This window comes from Lithobates pipiens, unplaced genomic scaffold (assembly GCF_037356315.1).
Source record: "Lithobates pipiens isolate NorthernLeopardFrog02 unplaced genomic scaffold, aLitPip1_a1.2 Scaffold_18, whole genome shotgun sequence".
Lineage (NCBI taxonomy): Eukaryota > Metazoa > Chordata > Amphibia > Anura > Ranidae > Lithobates > Lithobates pipiens.
The window spans coordinates 376,298,957-376,320,109 of NW_027507758.1; the positions used below are offsets into that span (position 1 = coordinate 376,298,957).

Sequence of the window (21,153 nt, forward strand, 5' to 3'; positions counted from 1 at the left end):
GACAATGACACGTGACACCGATGTGGCACTGATGACAGATGCCACTAATACGTGACACTGATGACACGCGACACTGACAGATGGCATTAATATGTGGCACTGATGACAGATAGCACTTATACGTGGCACTGGGGACAGGTGGCAGTGGGGGCAGATGGCAGTGGGGACAGGTGGCAGTGGGGACAGGTGGCAGTGGGGACAGATGGGCACTTTATTTTCCTTTTTTTATTTTTTTACACTAACCGCTGTGAGATCTCACAGCGGTTCATCTCTCCCTTCTCACACGCTGTCTGTGTGAGGAGGGAGAGCGGCGATGAGAGATGATCTCATATGTTTACATATGAGATCATCTCTCATTGGGCACGCCGATCGCGCTGTAAACGGCCGCTGTGATTGCCAGTTTACAACGATCTGTGACTTGCTGTGTCCGGAGGACACGGCCAGCACAGAACTTCCCCGATGCGTGCCCACGGCGGCGCGCATTAGGGAAGTAAGCAGGATGACCTCCCGGCAGTTGGCGTCCACTCTGCCGTCCGCTCTTTCGGCTATAGGGCGGGCGCGAAGTGGTTAAACAATATAAACACTTATTTATTTCCTTTTAGATTGTAAGCTCCAATGGGCAGGGCCCTCTGATTCCACTTGTATTGAATTGTATTGTAACTGTACTGCCTGCCTCCGTTTTGTAAAGCACTGCACAAACTACTGGCGCTATAGTATATGCATCCTTTATATAGAAATGCTGCTATAACTATTGGTTATATATTTATCTCACAGGCGCTTGTTGTTTCCTGCTGTAGTCACTCTACTCATATCCACTTTGACATTCCCTCCTGGATTTGGACAATTTATGGCTGGTCAGGTAATATTCCAATTGATAGAATTTACCTGAGATTAGAGATTCATACGCAGATATGCAATATGTAAAACGCAAACAGATTGACTGTTTATTTCTCTACAGCTGACCCAAAAAGAAACCTTGGTAACACTGTTTGATAATTGCACGTGGGCTCAGCAAGGTGTCTCGGAGGATTTTATGTTCAAAGGAGCTTCCAGTGCATGGAAAAACCCTAAAACAAATGTGTTTGTTAGTCTAGTGATCTTCATCCTAATGAAGGTAAGATAAACCTGAGCTAATTTATGTCAGCATGCGGTGTAAATAAATATGCAACTAGAATACTGTTGTCTTTATTCCTCTCTGCAGATTATTTTCTCATTTCAACGTTAGTATTGCTTTGTTTTGCTTCACATTTACTTTGTGGTATGAGTGAGTGGTGTATTTACAGTAGCTTTCTTTGACACTAGTTAGCAAACGGTCTCTTCTATCACGGTGGCCATGTTGGCGCATAATCTATTAATACTAAAATGTAGCTGTCAGGAACGGGTGTGTCCAGTAATGTGTGGACTGCCACAGAGAATATTAGGCACAACTACAGTGCAAAATAATAATTTATTTAAAAATAAGTGTACATAAATGTAAACACACCACCAATATACCAAACTGTGTAAAACAACCCAGATAACCAAATAAATAGTGACACACAATGAACAACTGCCCAAACCAAGTATACACAGAAAGCAGGGAATGCAATGCATAGTCATAACAGAGCCGGGGTCATACACAGGAGATCAAGCAGAGGGAGCTAGGAGCAAGACAGGGAAAAGGGTAACAGGAGATGTAGAGAGAAGGTGGGAAGGCATCAGGCCGCAGGGTTGGGGTTAGGGAACAGGATGCAGGAACACAGGTCAGGGGCACATGGAGACAGAAAACTAAGGCAACAGGAGAAGCACAGACAGGACTTAAAGTGGATGTAAACCTGATTCATTAAATTTAAGCTGGGCACATATATCTGTAGTGTTTTATTTTCTCTCTTCAAAGCACTATGTCCTGTGGCTGTCTCCTGCTCAGTTCCTCTGTTATCAGCCTGATGACGTTTGACAAGTTCTTGGAGACAGCAACCTAAAGTGTGTGTCGGGGGAGATTGCTATAAATAGATTAGCATTCAGCTTGCTGTCTCAGAGCAGAGCTGTACACATTCCTTTCTTCCTTTGCCAACCTGGAGTGGGGTTGAGTGCCTTTCCTCCAGTCAGCTGTCTTGGCTGTATGCCAGTAATCCACTCCCAGTGGTGACCAGGAAGATAATCTCTAACATGAAGAGCATTTTCTAAAGGATGTATACAGCTGAAGACAGCAGATATGCATGTAAAACTTTTATATTGGGAGATTTGTTTCATCCCTGTGTTTCTGAGGCAGTTCACTTCACTGGGTATATGTGAAGGTTTACATTTACTATAAATTTACTTCCTGCAATCAGCATCAGGTGATGACTGATGATGTGAGCTTCTGACTGCTAAGACACCCGCTGGTGGACACTGGAACTGCGGGCTATGGATCTGGGAGCCACAGTGTCACCAGCAGTTGAGCCCTTTCCTGACCGTAGCCAAAGGAAAAAAAATCATATTTGTATTTGAACATCCAATGTGTTCATACATCTGTTTCATTCACTTGTACTTCTGTTTGTTTTTCCTGAGCAAGGTGCTAGTTTGGACACACCACTCAATTGATAGTGACCATTTTCTGTAGGGCACAGTAACCTGTCCTCTTTTTTTTTTTTTTTTTTAATGACCTGGTTTTGTGACAGATTGATGGCTCCTATATCTTTAAAGTGTACCTAAAGGCAAAACCTCATTATTTAAACATTTTTTGCTGTCTGGGCTACCGTTCAGTTTTCTTTTTGTCATTTATACCATTATCAGTGAAAGTAAGAAAAATCCCAAGTTTTTTTTTCCCAGAACAGTAAGAGATTGAAAACATTTCAAATGTCTACCCTGAGGAAGCTACGTGACCAGTGACGCAACGCGTCGGGCAGAGCCAGTGACTTCACTTCCGGGTGTCTCAAGGGAGTTGTCGCTGTTTTTAGGGCTGCTGATGACTTTTGTTATATGCTGTATCCAAGACCATCTACATGTGACTGCAACCATTTTAATGTTTTAATAAAGCAGTTTTAATAAACACATTTGCACTATGAATGGATCTCTTTGTTTGAGAAATGCATGTGACCTTGGAGAAGACATGCAGGTGACACTGTGAACCACATGGTGAACGCCTAAAAATCAGTTCTTATATCTGTGCTTAAAGACCTTTATGGTAAATAATGACGGTGCGCGAGCATTGCACCTGGAGGGGTTTGGAAGCACATTTTTGGATATTCGCTCCCTTGATCTGGACTTTATATGTTTGCAAGTACAGCATTCACTGGATGAATTTATCGTGTTAACAGTTTAAATGTTTATCTATGTTCTAATACTATATATTGTATATGATATACGAAGGTTGAGTTATTTTAGCACATTTTACTTTTTACATCCTACTGACACTATGGCTATTTAAAGCCATAGTGTCGTCAGAGGAGTGCGCCAGGATCCCGGCCTGAGCTGAATTGCTGTGTAACGTCCTGAGCCCAGGGAGCTGATTTACAAGAAAGGAAGAACACAGTCCAGCTATGGAGTATCTGATCGGGATCCAGGGGTCGGACTACGTGATGGTGGCCGCCGATACCGTGTGTGCTAACAGTATCATCAAGATGAAGCACGATGCGGACAAAATGTTCAAGATGAGTGAGAAGATCCTTCTTTTGTGTGTGGGAGAGGCTGGAGATACGGTGCAGTTTGCAGAGTACATTCAGAAGAATGTGCAGTTGTACAAAATGAGAAATGGGTATGAGCTGTCTCCCAGTGCAGCTGCAAACTTTACACGCAGAAACTTGGCTGACTATCTTAGAAGCAGGACTCCTTACCATGTTAACTTGCTGCTGGCTGGTTATGATGATCACGACGGTCCTTCCCTCTATTACATGGATTACCTGGCAGCTCTGGCAAAAGCACCATTTGCAGCTCATGGCTATGGGGCCCTCCTCACTCTTAGCATCCTTGACCGCTACTACAAGCCAGATCTCACACGAGAAGAGGCAGTAGAACTTCTTAAGAGATGTATTACAGAGCTTCAGAAGAGGTTTATCTTGAGCCTTCCCTCATTCACTGTGCGGGTCATCGATAAGGATGGAATCCACGATCTGGAAAACATTCCGGCATCAAGTGTATAATCTTCCCCTACCTGACAGTCTTTATTTTTTACATTGATTTCTACTGCTTTTGGAAATTAGGCTCAATAAATTCTCCCAGAATGGTGGAGCTTGGGATATGTGAAAAAAAAAAAAAAAAATAATACTATATATTGTATATGATATACGAAGGTTGAGTTATTTTAGCACATTTTACTTTTTACATCCTACTGACACTATGGCTATTTAAAGTAACGGCGCACCATTTTTTGTTTTTTCGTTTCAAATGGGGACACTAGATCTGGTGATTTGGTCTCACTTTGAGGAAATTGCTGCACACTTGCTTTTTTTTTGTTTTATTTTTTTATTATTATTATTTGGTATTGGACAGATGGAAAAGAAAACTTGACAGGGATTTTAACCCTCCCTTACTCTCTCCAAAATGGGAAAAAAAACATTTTGCCTTTAGTTCTACTTTAAGTCATATAAGGAAAGATCTTTCAAATTGAATACACTGATAAATGCAGGATGAAAATTATCTATTGCTATATAAATGAAATGTAAATACCATTAACTTTAAAGAAGTGTTCAGTTATACCAACAGCCATATTAATGCACTTCAGAACTTCACTCTGCAATGCTGTTTTTTTTTTTTGTTTGCTTTCATCACAGTAGAATTTTTTTAATCAACAATAACTTACATTTCTAATATTTCTGTATTTATAACATTTTTAGTTTTGGATGTCTGCTCTGGCTACTACAATTCCGGTGCCATGTGGAGCATTCATGCCAGTCTTTGTTATTGGTGAGTTATTCCTGACTTTTTTTTCTTTTTTCCTTGTTTACTGAAGTCACTAAAAGAAATGTATAAAAAGAAATCATAAATTTTGAATGCATTGCCAAATAAAATGTGTATACTAAAAATTATGTGATTTCCTCTTTAAAATATGGGAGATTACCGTTAAAATTTGTTACAATCTTGGGAAATTTAGACTGAGCATATGATGAAATACGTAATGAGCAAAGGTTACCTTCAATATGAAGCACTTTTTTTTTTTTTAATTAAGGAGTTACAGAAACTGATATTGATATGTTCATATGTCCATAATGATGGCAAGGCATAGTGGGGTTGATATACTAACTGTAAATAGGATGTTTAGTTGGCAAGGGATTTTGCTCCAGAGATTAGATCACGCACAATTAAAATTTTAAAAATCGTGTTTTTGCATGCACATGATTGAATGATGGATGTCAGCAAAAGTAACCTCATTCACTATGCTCTGGGGCAAATTCTCTTGCAAGATCCAACCAGCAAAGTGAATGGCCTATTTGCCTTTAGTAAATTAACCCTAGTGATTCTAGTCTAACATTAGTTGGATGAGAGGCATTTACACCATAGAATACACATATAATATTTTGGGCCCTGTATAGGTTACATACCAACTATTTAGTGATGGGCTGAACACCCCCCGATACTGTTCGCACCAGAACTCCCGCACAGGCAAAAAGTTTGAACCCGAGTCACGAACTCCTACAGTCTATGGGACCTGAACATTAAAAATCTAAAGTCCCCATTTTGAAAGCTTATATGCAAGTTATTTGTCATTAAAAGGGTGGATACTTCCCTGGGGAACATGAATCAATGCAAAAGGTTTTTTTAAAAAAAATATTTTCTAAAGAAGTGATTTAATGGTGCTTAAAGTGAAACAATAAAAAAAAAATTCCTTTAAATATATTACCTGGGGGGGTCCCCTTATTCTGCCTGTAATGTACCATGTATAGAACCTGCTGCAGCAAAATTGACTATAGGTAAAGAAAAAAAATGCCATTTAACCACTTAACGACCGAGCCTATTTCTGAGAATTGGTGATCACAAGTTAAAAACTGTTTTGTTTTTTTTTGCTAGAAAATTGCTTAGAACTCCCAAACCTAAATATACATTTATACGTTTTTTTTTTTTTAATACCCTAGAGCATAAAATGGACGGTCGCTGCAATACTTTTTGTCACACTGTATTTGCGCAGCAACCTTACAAGCACACAAGACAACAGTAAAGTTAGCCCAATTTTTTTTTATTGTGAATGATGATATGCCGAGTAAATTGATACCCAACATTTCACGCTTCAAAGTTGCGCCTGTTTTTGGAATGGCGACAAACTTTTACCCTTAATCTCCATAGGTGACGTTTAAAAAATTCTACAGGTTGCATTTTTCGAGTTAGAGGAGGTCTGGGGCTAGAATTATTGCTCTGCTTGCAAGATCGTGTGTGGTTTGAACACCGTTTTTATATGCGGGCACTACTTACATATTTGTTTGCTTCTGCATGCGAGCTCGGTGGGACAGGGCACATGACAGGTCCTCTTAAATATGAGATCTGGGGTCAAAAAGACCTCAGATCTCATATTTACGCTAAAATGCAATAAAAAAAAATTATTTGAAAAAAATAAAAATTTTTCCTTTTAGGAGCTATGGGCTGAAGTGACGTTTTGACTTTTTTGGGGGGAGTACTATGTACCTAGGAGGTAGGCTGGGAGAAGGTTTTTTGGGATGTTGGGGAGATCTGTACTGGGATATGTTGGGCTTGGGCAGGGGACAGGGGGGATTTGTTCTGGAAAGAGGGAGTTGTTGTCTTGTAAAGTGTCCTGTGCATTAGACAATCCTGACTCCTATACTGTAGGAAGATTGCTCAAAACCGAAGCAGACAATTCTATATCTCACACTGAGAATGTTTTTTATATATACGTATGTGAACTCCTGAGTAATTCTTTAAGTAAAGAATAAAAGAAAAAAAACTGGAGCTGCTGTGCGCAACAACCTATCAGCTTCTCTTTCTTTTCCAAATAAAACTGAACAAGCTAAAGCTAGAAGCGGATTTGATGACATGCACAGCTACTCTGTTTTCTGTTCTGCTCCAGCATTTATAAATTCCCCTGATTGTTTTTTTACATTTCATACTTCTGACTACTGTACTATAAGTACATTACTCATGAAGTTTTTATTTTGCCGGCATTCACACCTGAGCGGTTTTGTTTCAGGCAGAAAGTCACATGTTTTTACATTTGATTTTGCTGCGATTTTTGACGCGATTTTGCACAGGTCAAATGGTTACCCATGTAAAAAGCTGAAAAAAAGTTTGTAATCTGCCCAAAATTAAGTTCATGTACTTTTTGAGCTTCGGGCATTTTGCTTCAGGCTACAAAACAATCTGAACAGGGGTCGTTTAAATGAATGGGATTTGGCTTGGGCATTTTTTTTCTGTTTTACAAGCTGAAAATGCTCAGGTGTGACTGCAGCCTTAAAATTATTGTAGACCCTTACATATACCCAGTGAAGTGACTACCCTCAGGGGATACACAGAGAGGAAACAATCCTAAATACGTTGTACCTGTTTATCAGCAGCCTTCTCTACATCTTGTAAAAGTGCTACATTTTAAAGCTTGTCTGAGAGTTCAGAAAAAAGGGGGTGGGAAGTTGAAATTACACTCTGCAGAGCTCAGTGAGGAGAGTTCTGAGAACTAATTGGAGGGGAGAGAGGCACCCCCCTTCACACAGCACACAGGAACAGTGCTGAAGCTGTCAATCTGCTGGAGGTCTTTCCCCGTCACGTTTTTTGTCTTGGTGTCAGGTAAACTTGTCAGAAGTGACTCATGCTAATAGCAGAGAAACAAAGCAGCAGACAGAAATGATACTTAGTGATTTTAATTGAGACAAGTAGACACTATAGAGGAAATTGCTTTGTTCATATTTCATGTCTAAGGTTTACAGCCACTTTAGGGTAAGCTGTGTGTAGAGAAGCATAGGTAATGAAATTGTATAATTTTATTAAAATGAGTGTGCTGAGGTTTGTACGTGGCTGTTAACCTTGTTACCCCTATAGTTGTGCACAAGTTGCGACAATACTTGTACCCCTGTCACTTTCCGTCAAATGTGACCCATTCAAGTAATTTTCGTCCACTCTGCATTCGCCCCACAACCGCATGTAGTTCAAGCAAACAGTGGGAAGGTAAAACAATGCTCCTCACCCCATGGCAAATGCTCTCTGAAGAAATGCATATCACTCTTCAGTGATGAATGCTAGTGTGAACAAGCACCTATACTTTCGGTTTCTGGCACAGTTTTGTTTGAGTATTTTGTGAGTAAAGGGATTGTGGCATGTGTGCTAAGTATAAAAGGAGTCGGCTCAGGTTTTATTTAAACTATACCCCTTTAAGCCCCTCCCACTGTGAATACAATTTGACTGCACCCATAATAATTTCTTCATACCATTTTTTTTTTTGGGTGGGTTTGTGTAAAAAGGAAAGGCCTTGAGTGCCTTGAATGCCACTGAATTGAACTACTGTTTGACTTTTTACATGCTTTTACACTAGTGACATATTAATCCCAATATATATGTTGTGTTTCTCATTTGTGATTGTGTTATGAATGAGGTTTGTGCCGAAACACATTAGCCGCCATTTTAACATTGTCATGCTGAAATAAAGACTACAGATAGACATAATTCTGTTCTTATGTTTGATTAATCCCAATATTTAATGCATTGCAGTGCCTTCAAAAAGTATTCAAACCCTTGCAATTTTCCACATTTTGTCATGTTACAACTAAAAACGGTAATGTATTTTATTGGGATTTTATGTGATAGACCAGTATAAAGTGGCACATAGTTGTGAAGTGGAAGGAAAATGATGCATGGTTTCAAAAATGTTTACAAATATGTGAAAAGTGTGGCGTGCATTTGTATGCAGGCCCCGATACCCCTAACAAAATTCTAGTGGAACCAATTGCCACCAGTAAGCTGATACTCTGGGAAACCAACAGTGTCTATCAGAGCAGCTGAAGAAAGGCTGCCACAGGTGCTGGTTCACATGAGGGGTTTACATAGGCATTTGCTGTACAGGAAAAAACGTATTGTTTAGCATTAGATCATTCTATGCTACCACTGTTTTTCCTACTATTCAAATAAATAGAACAGTTCTTAGCGTACCTTTTGCTTTTTGTGCTTTGCACTATGGCTTCAAGGCTTACTACTAAGGCACCAAAACCACCCCCAGGCACTCCAGACATGCCTCCCCATTGTCATCCTCTCTGGAGATACCTAACATGGCAAGCCAGGGTGAGTCATTGGAAGCAATTGGTGCAACTGCTTCTCACACTTCAGCCCCTGTATATGTGACTGAAGATGCATTTTCCTCTGCCCTACAGGGTTTCGAAGGAAGATTAGGGGCTTTAACCGCATCCTCCATTAAAGGGGATAAGAACCGTGCTAGATCCCCCTCTCCCACTCCAAACCCCTTACCAGGGGAACAGTGGGGACAGGATGAGGTATTACCCTCAAACGATGCTGAAAAACAAACCGATTACTCCTCTGCGGAGGAAACAGTTTAAGTTTCAGCTTCACAATCTGAGGTAAAAATCCTTATGGACATGGTTTGCTCCAATTTTATGCTACCCCTAAAAGAGTAAGCTGAAAGTCTGGTTTCTTCTTTGGCTTCCTTGAAACCTTCACAATCAGTGCATGCGTTTCCAGTCCACACATTACTAGAAAAGCTTATTTATAACGAATGGGATCATCCAGATAAGCATTTTCTCCCTCCAAAGAGATTCTCGGTTCTCTGTCCTATGGAGGAAAAATTCACCAAAAAATTGAAAGTTCCAGCAGTAGATGCTGCGATTTCCAGTGTGAATAAAAGTTTAACTTGTCCAATGCACAAATGCTAAAGGATCCAACAGATAAAAAGTTGGAATTCTTGTTAATCTTTTTCTTTAGCAGGTACTGTTGCTCAGCCTGCAATTGCAGCTATAGACATCTGTGAGGCCGCGTACACACGGGCGGACTGTTCGCCCAACCTTGTCCGCTGAACAGTGTTTGGGCGGACAGTCCGCTCGTGTGTGGGCTTTCAGCGGACAGTTTCAGCGGACAGTTGGACGGACAAAGTCTTTCGGAAATTCCGAAAAACTGTCCGCTGAAACTGTGTTTGAGCGAACAGTCCGCCCGTGTGTGGGCTTGTCCGCTGTACTTTCGAAATGAGCGGACTGTTCCCGCTCGGAAAGTCCGCCCATTTCGAGCGCGTGTACAGGTAGGCGGGGCCCGCGAAGGAGACGTCGCGGGCTCCGCCGCCTGGAATGGGCTTAAAGGGGAACCCCAACGCCGAAAAAAATCGGCGTGGGGGTTCCCCCCAAGTCCACACCAGACCCTTGTCCGAGCACGCTACCCGGCCGGCCAGGAAAGGGGGGCGAGCGAGCGCGCCCCCCCTCCTGAGCCGTACCAGGCCGCGTGCCCTCAACATGGGGGGTGCCTTGGGGAAGGGGGGGCCGCGCGGCCCCCCCACCCCAAAGCACCTTGTCCCCATGTTGATGAGGACAAGGGCCTCTTCCCGACAACCCTGGCCGTTGGTTGTCGGGGTCTGCGGGCGGGGGGCTTATCGGAATCCGGGAGCCCCCTTTAAGAAGGGGGCCCCCGGATACCGGCCCCCCACCCTATGTGAATGAGTATGGGGTACAATGTACCCCTACCCATTCACCTGTGAACTAAAGTACAATAAAAAACACAACACAGAGAAAAAATATTTTATTGCACAGCTCCAGGGGTCTTCTCGCCGGACTCCTCCGCTATGTGTGTGTAGCTCTTTTGCTAGCGGAGGAGTCCGGCTTTCTTCCTCCCCGCCGCCGGCCTCTTCTCCCGACTTCGGGGGTCTTGTCCCCCTCTTCGGTTCTTCTGCCGGGCCACCGCGCCTGGTCCGGTGGCCCGGTCTTCTGTCGCCGTCTTCCGTTCTTCTGTCGCCGCCTTCGGTTCTTCTGCCGGGCCACCGCGCCTTCTTGTAGCTCTTTTACAGGCGGTGGCCCGGTCTTCTGTCGCCGCTGTCGTCGCCGCCGCCGCCGCCTTCCGTTCTTGTTCTTCTTCTTGTTCTTCTTCTTCTTCTTCTCCTGGAGATGTTGACTCGACGATCTCTCCGGCCGGAATGCCAGAGCCGCGCTGTGCGGTCACTTATATAGTGACAATGGGGCGGTGTCACATGGTATATGTCACATGGGTTGGTCACATGGGTTGATGTCACATGGGGACTATGACATCGTAAGGGGGCGGGGTCACCATGTGACCAACCCATGTGACATATACCATGTGACACCGCCCCATTGTCACTATATAAGTGACCGCACAGCGCGGCTCTGGCATTCCGGCCGGAGAGATCGTCGAGTCAACATCTCCAGGAGAAGAAGAAGAAGAAGAACAAGAAGAAGAACAAGAACGGAAGGCGGCGGCGGCGGCGGCGACGACAGCGGCGACAGAAGACCGGGCCACCGCCTGTAAAAGAGCTACAAGAAGGCGCGGTGGCCCGGCAGAAGAACCGAAGGCGGCGGAAGACGGCGACAGAAGACCGGGCCACCGGACCAGGCGCGGTGGCCCGGCAGAAGAACCGAAGAGGGGGACAAGACCCCCGAAGTCGGGAGAAGAGGCCGGCGGCGGGGAGGAAGAAAGCCGGACTCCTCCGCTAGCAAAAGAGCTACACACACATAGCGGAGGAGTCCGGCGAGAAGACCCCCGGAGCTGTGCAATAAAATATTTTTTCTCTGTGTTGTGTTTTTTATTGTACTTTAGTTCACAGGTGAATGGGTAGGGGTACATTGTACCCCATACTCATTCACATAGGGTGGGGGGCCGGTATCCGGGGGCCCCCTTCTTAAAGGGGGCTCCCGGATTCCGATAAGCCCCCCGCCCGCAGACCCCGACAACCAACGGCCAGGGTTGTCGGGAAGAGGCCCTTGTCCTCATCAACATGGGGACAAGGTGCTTTGGGGTGGGGGGGCCGCGCGGCCCCCCCTTCCCCAAGGCACCCCCCATGTTGAGGGCACGCGGCCTGGTACGGCTCAGGAGGGGGGGCGCGCTCGCTCGCCCCCCTTTCCTGGCCGGCCGGGTAGCGTGCTCGGACAAGGGTCTGGTGTGGACTTGGGGGGAACCCCCACGCCGATTTTTTTCGGCGTTGGGGTTCCCCTTTAAGCCCATTCCAGGCGGCGGAGCCCGCGACGTCTCCTTCGCGGGCCCCGCCTACCTGTACACGCGCTCGAAATGGGCGGATTTGCCTCCGCCTTACGTGGGCGAGTCCGTTCATTTCAAAAGTTGAGCGAACTGTTTGCCCAACCTTGTTCGTCAAACAGTCCGCTCGTGTGTGGGCAAGTCCGCTCATGCAAATTTTGAGCGGACTGTTTGATGAAACTGTTTGCCGAACAAGGTTGGGCGAACAGTCCGCCCGTGTGTACGCGGCCTCAGTCCTTAAAAGACCAGTTCACAGAGGTCCTTAACGAGCTCCCTGCACAACAGGCCAGTGAGTTGGCCGATTTACCAAAGGAATTCTGTTTTGCCATAAATGCTATGAAGGATTCTATTCACCAGATGTCCCACCTTGCCCTTGTGCTAGTACACATGTGTAGGACCCTTTGGCTAAAGGGTTGGTCTGCCGAGTTGGTCTAGTTTCCCATTTCATGGGGAGCGACTATTTGGTGATGATTTGGATAAATGCATCAAAACTATTTCCAGAGGAAAGAGTACTCTTTTGCCAGTCAAAAGAAAGTATAAACGTCCTTCGTTTAAACAGACTTTCCCTCCTGCGCCGAGGGCATCCGCCTCTAGGCAGTGGCGACGGCTTCCACGTCAGATTCCAGAGGAAAATCGCAGGGTCAGGTCCAGGCTCAAAGGAAGACCTGGATCTGCAAGACTACAAAGCAGAATACGAAGACCTCTTCATTAACTAAGGTTGGGGGAAGACTTCTGCATTTTGCAGAAGTCTGGCAGAGGGAAACTCAGGACAGATGGGCTCTCTCCACAGTGACTCTAGGATACTAACTAGAGTTTCAGGAGTTTCCACCATCTCACTTTCTGAATCAAACATTCCCAAGGATCCAGGGAAAAGACGATCCCTGTTTCAAGCATTAGACCAATTATTGACTCGAGGGGTAATCATACAGATACCTACAGAAGAACAAGGTTTAGTTTTCTATTCAAACCTGTTTGCGTTACCAAAACCGAATGGAGTTGTCAGGCCCATTCTGGATCTAAAAAATCGAAATCGGTTCCTAAAAATTTGCTCATATCGAATGGAGTCGATCCGGTCAGTGGTCTCCATCCTACAAGGCGGAGAACTTCTGGTGTCCATCGACATCAGGGACGCAGATCTGCATGTCCCTATATTTCCCGCTCACCAAAGGTTTCTGCAATTCGAAGTGGAACAACGGCACTTTCAGTTTACAGCCTTACCCTTTGGGCTAGCCACAGCACCATGGGTATTCAGAAAAATACTGGCCCCACCTCTAGCCAGGTTGAGGGCACCGGGCATAACAGTGTTGGCGTACCGAAATGATCGATTGTTAATAGACTAGTCAGTGACTCTCTTGGCAAAGCGTACGCATTACAAACCAGTTACCTGGAAAGTCTTGCTCGGATCCTCAACCTAGAGAAGTCTTCTTTAAAACCAGTAAGAAGGCTGGATTACTTAAGCCTCATCATAGATACAGCCCAGAAAAGGGTGCTGTGCCTCCAGCAAAGATCAGCTCCATACAAGAGCTGGTACGGATGGTCAGGTCAAAAGAAAATCCTTCAATTCGCCTTTGCATGAGGTTGTTCGGAAAGATTGTAGCTTCATTCGAAACAGTCCCCTATGCCGAGTTCCATTAAAAGCTGTTGCAAAACAGAATCCTCTCTGCTTGGAACAAAACGATGCAAGCTTTGAACTTGCCATTGTGGCTGTCCCCAAGAGTGTCTCAAAGCCTCAGTTGGTGGTTACGAAGCCCCTTTCCGCAGAGAGCTTATCCCGGAAGTGGGTGCAGATACCTGTACTGTACAGGTATCTGCACCCCCCTCCCCCCTGAAAGGTGCCAATTGTGGCGCCGGAGGGGGGGAGGGTTCCGATGAGCGGAAGGTCCACTTTAGGGTGGACCTCCGCTTTAATATCCATACCAGACCTGAAAGGCCTGGTATGGAATTTAGGGAGACCCCCACGCATTTTTTTTTTTTTGGTTAGGGGTTCCCCTGTGGGGAAATCTCCATGACGTTTTTTATCAATTAACTTTTATGTGTATTGCGGACCGACAATTCATTTTAGCCGCGAATAGTTTTAAATTACTTTTTTTCCTTTTAGAAATGTTATTTTGCTGTCAGACTGTTCTAAACATGGGAAACATGCGCCTCTGAGATGCCGCTCAACTGAGAAGCTACAATGCCGCCGAAAGCAGGGACCTAGGAGTGGGTGAGAGATTATGCTTGAGCGCGCACTTCTGGTCCGCCGAAGCCGCAGTACACCACTGAACCATTGGCCTTTGCTTGCTGTGTGTTACACTTAAGGCTTTTTTTACACTATGTGAAATGTGAGTGCAATTATTGGAGTGCTGGTGTGATTTAATAAACTGGTTGTAACTTTATCACGCCATGTGGAGCACTTATTTTATTTTTTTTCACATATGGAGTCACCTTGTTAAGTAAATAACATGGATCAAGTGGATGGTCGTTTTTAACCCCAGGTGTGGGTTTAATTGCGTTGAAGCCGAACACAAGAGTGGGAGGGATTGCAAGTCGGTGAGTGTGCTCTTCAGAGGGAGAGGTGTCACAAGCACATGGTGTGGTGGAAGATTCAAGAATTTGTGAAGATTTTTTTGGATCATGCTATCAATTTAGGACTGTTTTGATATTTTTCATTTTGTCACTTGTCACTGGGTGTTTATGCTTATTTATCACATCCTTTTTGTGATTTATTGCACTAGGGCTACTAGTGTTGCCTATTGATATTTAATTTATAGGTTTAATTTGTTTTTACAAAATACATTTATGTTTCTGGTGTTAACATGACAAAATGTGGAAAATTTCAACGGTTATGAATACTTTTTCAAAGCACTGTTACATAAATTACACAAATTAGTCTACATTCTTCATATATAGAAGTAGATATATATTCACTATTTATGGCATGTGTATATTTGAACTTTTTAAGTATAAAGGACTCTTCTTTTTTTTCTTTTTCTTTTTCTTTTTTTTATAGAGGCCATGGAGTGCAAAAATATTTTTAGACTTTGTAATGCATAACCATAATAACAGTTGTTGGGTGTGTGCAGAAACATCCTTCAGAACAGGAAGCAGTAGGAAATCTGCCCAACAGAACCAGACAAAAACCTAGAGCAGATTTATCCTGATTGTACAGTCCCGGACACAGTCCTCCTTTTAGCGTTACAACTGGGTTATATGCAGCTACCTTCAGGTTATTGAACACAGCAGCAAAAAAAAGCTGCTGGCACTTCCTCCTATATATAAAGCCCTCTTACTCATAGCTAGCTTCCGTTTTTCTGTTGGTGTCCTTTGGTAATGGACTCCTTCTCTTGCTGAGAGATTATCTTCTAACAAAGCTTTTTGTGCCCTTTTCCTTTTTCACTGTACTGAATCTTTCAGCTTCACTGCACCTTAGCTACAGTGGTGTTCTTCTGCAACTTCTAGATCTGTTGATTCTACAAATGCATTTTGGGGGACTGTGCCTGGAGCCCACTGCACTGAAGACAAGGGGCTGGCCTGTAAAGTTGCTTCTGCACTTGATTCTGCTGTAAGTGCTCCCCTTGGTACACAATGTAGTACATGGGGTTCTGTACAGGTTAGGAGTTACGGTCTCCCTTGCGCAGAGCCCAGACTCTGAAAACCCCTGCTGAGGTATACCCATCTGGGAGTGCAAGTCGGAAACGGGAGTAAACCTTCCATATTCTTTCATCTGATGGGTAATTGCAGGGTAGAAGCACTACAGACATTGCCCCAGGGTGCCCTTTTGTGTACCCCCTTGTGTGTTTGCTTCCTTTTTCTACCAATTGACTGTAGATCCCCAATAGCAGGAATGCTTTGGTGCCCTCTGTCCAGAACAATGTAGTTTCCAGGGGAACACCTATGGTGACACAGTAGAACTTTTCTGGCCTATTTCATATGGTATTTTAGTGGCCCATTTGGCTGGGGTGCTACAGCACATATTCAGCATATGGTGCATACTGTGCATGTGCTGCTTCAATTTGGAGCTGGCTTTGGCTCCTGTGAAGCCCCAATTTGCCTCTTTAGATGCTGTGCACTGACCTGGAAGCATTTCCTGGTAGTAAAGGGCAACATAAAGCAGAGATATTCCTATCTTGGTGGCTCTCCGCAGGTGAGTCATTTCTCTCTCCACTCTGCTACAGCAGTGGATCATGAGTACCCCTTTTGGGGACAATTTTGTTCAGGAGTGGCAGACCAGAGACACAGGAACAAGCATTCTGAGGGTCTCAGCAGTTCAGACTCGGTCTTTAGCTCCCTATGGGGTGTCAGTATCCTGATGCTGGGGCCAAGTACCTTATCCTCAAATGGATGACCCTTTCCAGCTTTCCTCAGGTAATTCTGTTGAACTGCCTTTCTAGTTCAGCCTTTAAATTCACCATTGAGACTGATGTGGCTTTTTGAGGAAAGGGAATGGGGAATTTGGAAGAGGAGGCCTCTCTCCCAAAGGCCTTGGATCAGGAGAACAACTCTAGTGCTGAAGTTTCTAATAAGAGGAAAAAGATTGTTTCTACTCTCACAGATGCTGTGCACTCTTGTTAAGCCTTGGAGCAGCCAGAGTCTGCTCACCCCAAGGTGTCCAGAATCTCTAAAGTTTCTTAAACCAATGAAGACCTTTCAGGTCCATCCACTTCTTGAACCTGTCCTGGTTCAAGGGGGTGATGGTTGGTATCACCCAAAGAATACTTTCTCTAAGCGTCTTCCATGACAGCCCATGAGACCTAGGGCTCCTCCTACCAGGACGAGAAACACGTTATCCCCTAATGGATAAAAGGGCGGCCCTCCAGGCCGTTTGTCAATATTAGTGTTTCCTCCGGACAGGGGGTAACATGTTCCTGGAACCTGGTCCCCTAGGTTTCAATGACAGAGGCTCTTCTGGCAATTGGGAGGATTACTGACCTTTCTCCCTTCTGTCAGAAGCAGCATCTCCACTGGGGAGGTCGGTTGTGGATGCTGCTCTCTGTTCTGTGCTTAAGGAGGGCCAGGACTGCGGTAATGTCAGCTCCATAGCACGAGTTGCAGATGCTGCATGGTGGCATCCTTTCCCTGCTGATAGTGGGGTTGGTATGTGCATGGGAAATGGGAAGCAGTGGCACTTAAGTGGGCAGAGCTACTATGCTTTAGGCTGGCCCACAAGAAGTATCTGGCGGGGTCACTTCAGGGGCATATAACATCAGCGGGTGCTAGAGAAGCTGGTTCCAGTCTCCATAAACAGCGCAGACACGGGACACTGACGCTGGTGTAAACGGGGAAGAAACAGCAGAGGCTGTGGACCACCAGAGGGGCAGCATGGATTCTTCTGCAGTACCTGCACAGGCAGTGGATCCAGTCCCCAACACCAGCTCACAGGTAAGCCTGGAGTGTTTTGTCACCCTCTTGCTATCTTGTGAGTCCCCCCCCCCCCCCAACCAGTGGGACTTGGTGTATGGGTACACATTTTCCTCCCTCCTGCACGAGGAGTTGCGGAGTGATTAATGGCTTAAGTTAAATTATGGGTCATTTTTGTTTTCTTGCAGACAAAGGCTCAGGACAAGGCCCAAGCGCAGCCACCAAAAAGGAAATGGGCAGTTTTCAGAAACAAATTGAGCTCCTCATAACTAATAGGACTCCAGCCGGTCCTAGCGCTCCACAGCTGAGGGCAGAGTGTGAGGAAGAAGCCAGATCTACCCATTCTTCCCTGGAAGAGTCGGTGTCAGATACAGGGCCCAGGGATAGAGAATCCGTCAAGGGCTCGAGGTATAAGTTATCATTAGAGGACATTAATAACTTATTAAAATCTGTCTATAAAACCCTTGAGATAGAGAAGAAGGTACAAATGTCTAAACATGACCTTATATATGAAGGTTTGCATAACGAAAAGGCAAAACTTTTCCCACATGCGTAGTTCCCTTCTTGATACCATCAAGCTGGAGTGAGAAAATATGGAAGGAAAACCGTTCTTTTCCAGTAGCCTAAAATGTTTTCCATTTGAAGAGGACACGGCGCAGCTGTGGAATAAAAATCCTTAGTTAGTTGCAAAAGTAAAAAAAAACACAGACCTAGCATTTGACGATATGGGCATGCGTAGGGATCCTATGGATAAAAGAGGAGATATTCTATTACACAGGACCTGGGACTCAGCCATTGGGAATCTTAAACCAGTCCTAGCCTCCACTTGTATAGCCAGAAATCTAGAAGTATGGCTGACACAAATTAAAATACATCTTTTAGCAGGAACCTCTAGAGAACAGATTCTAAAATTTCCCTTTCCTCTTACGTGGAGTGAGGTTTTTGGCTGTTTCTTCTACAGAGTCGATGAGAATGACAGCTAGGACCTCGGCCTTGGTGAATTCGGCCAGAAGAAGCCTATGGCGTAAAACCTGGTCAGATGACACTGCCTCAAAATTACGCCTATTTGGTTTTCCCTTAACAGGCGATCATCTTTTTGGCCCAGGTCTGCAAGAGGCGCTGGAACGCACAGCCGATAGAAAAAAGTCCTTTCCAGAGCATAAGAAGAAGTCGACAGCCAGAATTTTTTTTTTGTAGCCAAAGTAGGCAGCAAGGTCCATGAGAAAAGGACAATAGGCACAAAGGCAGGGGGAAGTGGGGGATCTTGTTTAACCCTCCTCAACAACCCACCAAGCCACAGTGACTCGTGTCTCCCGATGGGAGGAAGATTGAGGGCTTTTCTCGTACAGTGGATGGCAGTCACCAAGTCCATTTATCCTGGACCTAGTGACCAATGGGTACAGGCTGCAATTTTCTTGCCAGCCACCAGAGTGATTATTGGTCACCTTCCCTCCCCAAGATAGGGTAAAAGCAATGGCCCTGGGTCTCCAAATTGGTGACTTGATAGATCAAAAAGGTCCTGATCAGGACCTGATCGGATCAGGGCAAGGGATTTTATACCCATATATTTGTCATCAGAAAGCAGTCGGGGAAAATATCGGCTTATCCTAAACCTCTGGCCTCAAAACCGATCAAGTACAAGCACTTTTATATGGAGACGATGTTCTCAATCAAAAACTTGCTTTACCCAAACTGCTTCATGGCCACTTTGGATTTGATGGAAGCCTATCTGCACATCCCTATTCATCCAACATTCAAAAGATTCTTGAAACTAGTGGTCAAGATGGGAACAGAGATTCAGCACTTTCAATTTCATGCCCTCCCCTTCGGTCTGTCCTCAGCCCCCCCCGTATCTTTACAAAAGTGTTGGGGGAGGCGGTGGCTCCATTAAGGTTAACAACGATAACTATTATACCTTACCTAGATGACCTCCTAGTGGTGGCAGAGTCATACCAAAAGTTATTAGCAGATCTCCAGACCCTACAGGACTTCCTTCAATCTCTTGGCTGATTAATAAAGAGAAGTCTTCCTTAATTCCAGGCCCAGAAAATGACATATCTGGGATACCAAAACATTTTTCTCCCGCAGGAAAAGGTCTCAAGAATAATGCAAACAATGTCAGCCTTACAGACCAATCAGTTGGCCTCGCTGAGGGAAGTTTCAAGAGCATTGGGTCTGATGACCTCTTGTTTTCCCGCAGTGCCATGGGCAAGATTTCATCAACGCCCATTGCAGCTGTTTCTACTAAGTAACTGGGACGGAGACACAAGTTCCCTGGAATCAGGGGTCTTATTACGCTCCAGGGTAAAAGAAGCTTGTGGTGGAGGACACACCTTCACCTAACAAGAGGTCTACCATGGTCCATTCCTATATCCCAGAGGATCACAATGGATGTGAGTTCCTGGGGGTGGGGTGCCCATCTCAGCAACACAATGATGCAGGGAGAATGGTCCTCAAGGGAAGCAAGAGATTCATCGAATCAGAGAGCATCTAGCAGTTCAGAGAGCCTTGCAGGCATTTCAGATGGAAATCAGGGGTCACAATCTCCAGATTCTATCTGACAATATCGCTACCTCAACAAACAGGGGGGTATGAGGAGTTGGATACTTCAACTGGGATCGCCCAGGAGATTTTTTCATGGGAAGGGAATCTAGCCTTAATTAGAGCAGTACACCTGAAGGGGACACAAAGCTGGCAGATTATCTCAGCCGCTACTGGGTATGTCAAGACAGTTGGTCCCTTCATCCAGAAATTTTTGTGGGTCTCATCGACAGATGGGGGTGTCCCGAAGCGGATCTCCTCACAAATCCAAGAAATTGCAAGACAGAAGTTATTTTCCCCAAACTCGGCAGATAAATCGTTGGATCGATGCTTCCCGCCGATCAGGCCAATTCTGGAAGTTTCTTCTAAAAGAAATAGATCGTATCCGCATAGCCCCTTTTTGGCCCAAGAGTCCATGGTTTTCCCTGTTGCATGCTCTGTTCTCAGAGCCTCCACTCAGTCTTCTGAAGAGACCAGACTCATTGTCACAGGGTCTGGTGTCCCACCCACAGGTGGCTTCCTTAAACTTGGGGGCCTGGTATCTGAAGAAAACGTACCAAGCGCCCAGGGGTTCTCTGACAAGGTAGTCAAGACCCTGGTAAATTGTAGAAGACTGGTCACTAAAGCCATATATTCCAAGGTCTGGAAGAAATTTAACTTGTGGTTATCTGAAAATCAAAGATTAACTCATGTTCCATCAATTTTGGAGTTTTTTCAAGAGGGTGTCGACAAAGGTCTTTCAGTTAGTACTTTGAAGGTATAAGCGGCAGCTATTGGTGTTTTCTCCAATTTTCTCTTGGAAAATCCTACTATAGCTAGATTCTTTAAATCAATATTGAAGTCCAGATCAGTGGTGTTAAAAATTGTCCAACCGGGGACCTGTCCGTGGTGCTTCAAAGTCTGGTAGAATTCCCCTTTGAGCCCCTGGAGGATATTTAAGTTAATTTGCTTGCCTTAAAGACAATTTTCCTTCTAGCAACACAGCATCTTCATCTTGACCTTGGGGTTATATCACTCCTTTAGGAAAGTGTTAAAAACAGCAACACTTGTACAGTACCACCCAGGGGGCGATCCTATAAATGTAGTAGGAACCAAAATAGTGTAGATATAGAAGGGTTCCTTCTACATTTTGTTTCATATCCCATTCTTGAGTTCCATATTGTGTGGGGGCAAGGTACCCGATCT

General features: G+C 44.7%; 2 protein-coding genes across 3 annotated transcripts in view; both read left to right on the plus strand.

Annotated features, from left to right (window-relative positions):
* CLCN2 (chloride voltage-gated channel 2) overlaps positions 1-21,153 on the plus strand; it is a 521,510-nt gene that overhangs the window by 366,398 nt on the left and 133,959 nt on the right. For both annotated transcript variants that reach the window (XM_077487744.1, XM_077487745.1), the window contains exons 11-13: positions 775-859; positions 959-1,114; positions 4,794-4,863. In XM_077487744.1, coding sequence (XP_077343870.1) covers positions 775-859; positions 959-1,114; positions 4,794-4,863 — 311 coding nt within the window. The remainder of the gene's footprint in view (positions 1-774; positions 860-958; positions 1,115-4,793; positions 4,864-21,153) is intronic.
* Positions 3,402-4,198, plus strand: LOC143988291 (proteasome subunit beta type-2-like). The gene has a single exon (XM_077487743.1). It carries the CDS (start codon positions 3,501-3,503, stop codon positions 4,098-4,100), a length of 600 nt encoding a protein of 199 aa, XP_077343869.1. The 5' UTR covers positions 3,402-3,500; the 3' UTR covers positions 4,101-4,198.

Bases quoted from the DNA above. Each gene is read 5' to 3' on its own strand.
- LOC143988291 (XM_077487743.1), top strand. From the start codon at position 3,501: ATGGAGTATCTGATCGGGATCCAGGGGTCGGACTACGTGATGGTGGCC.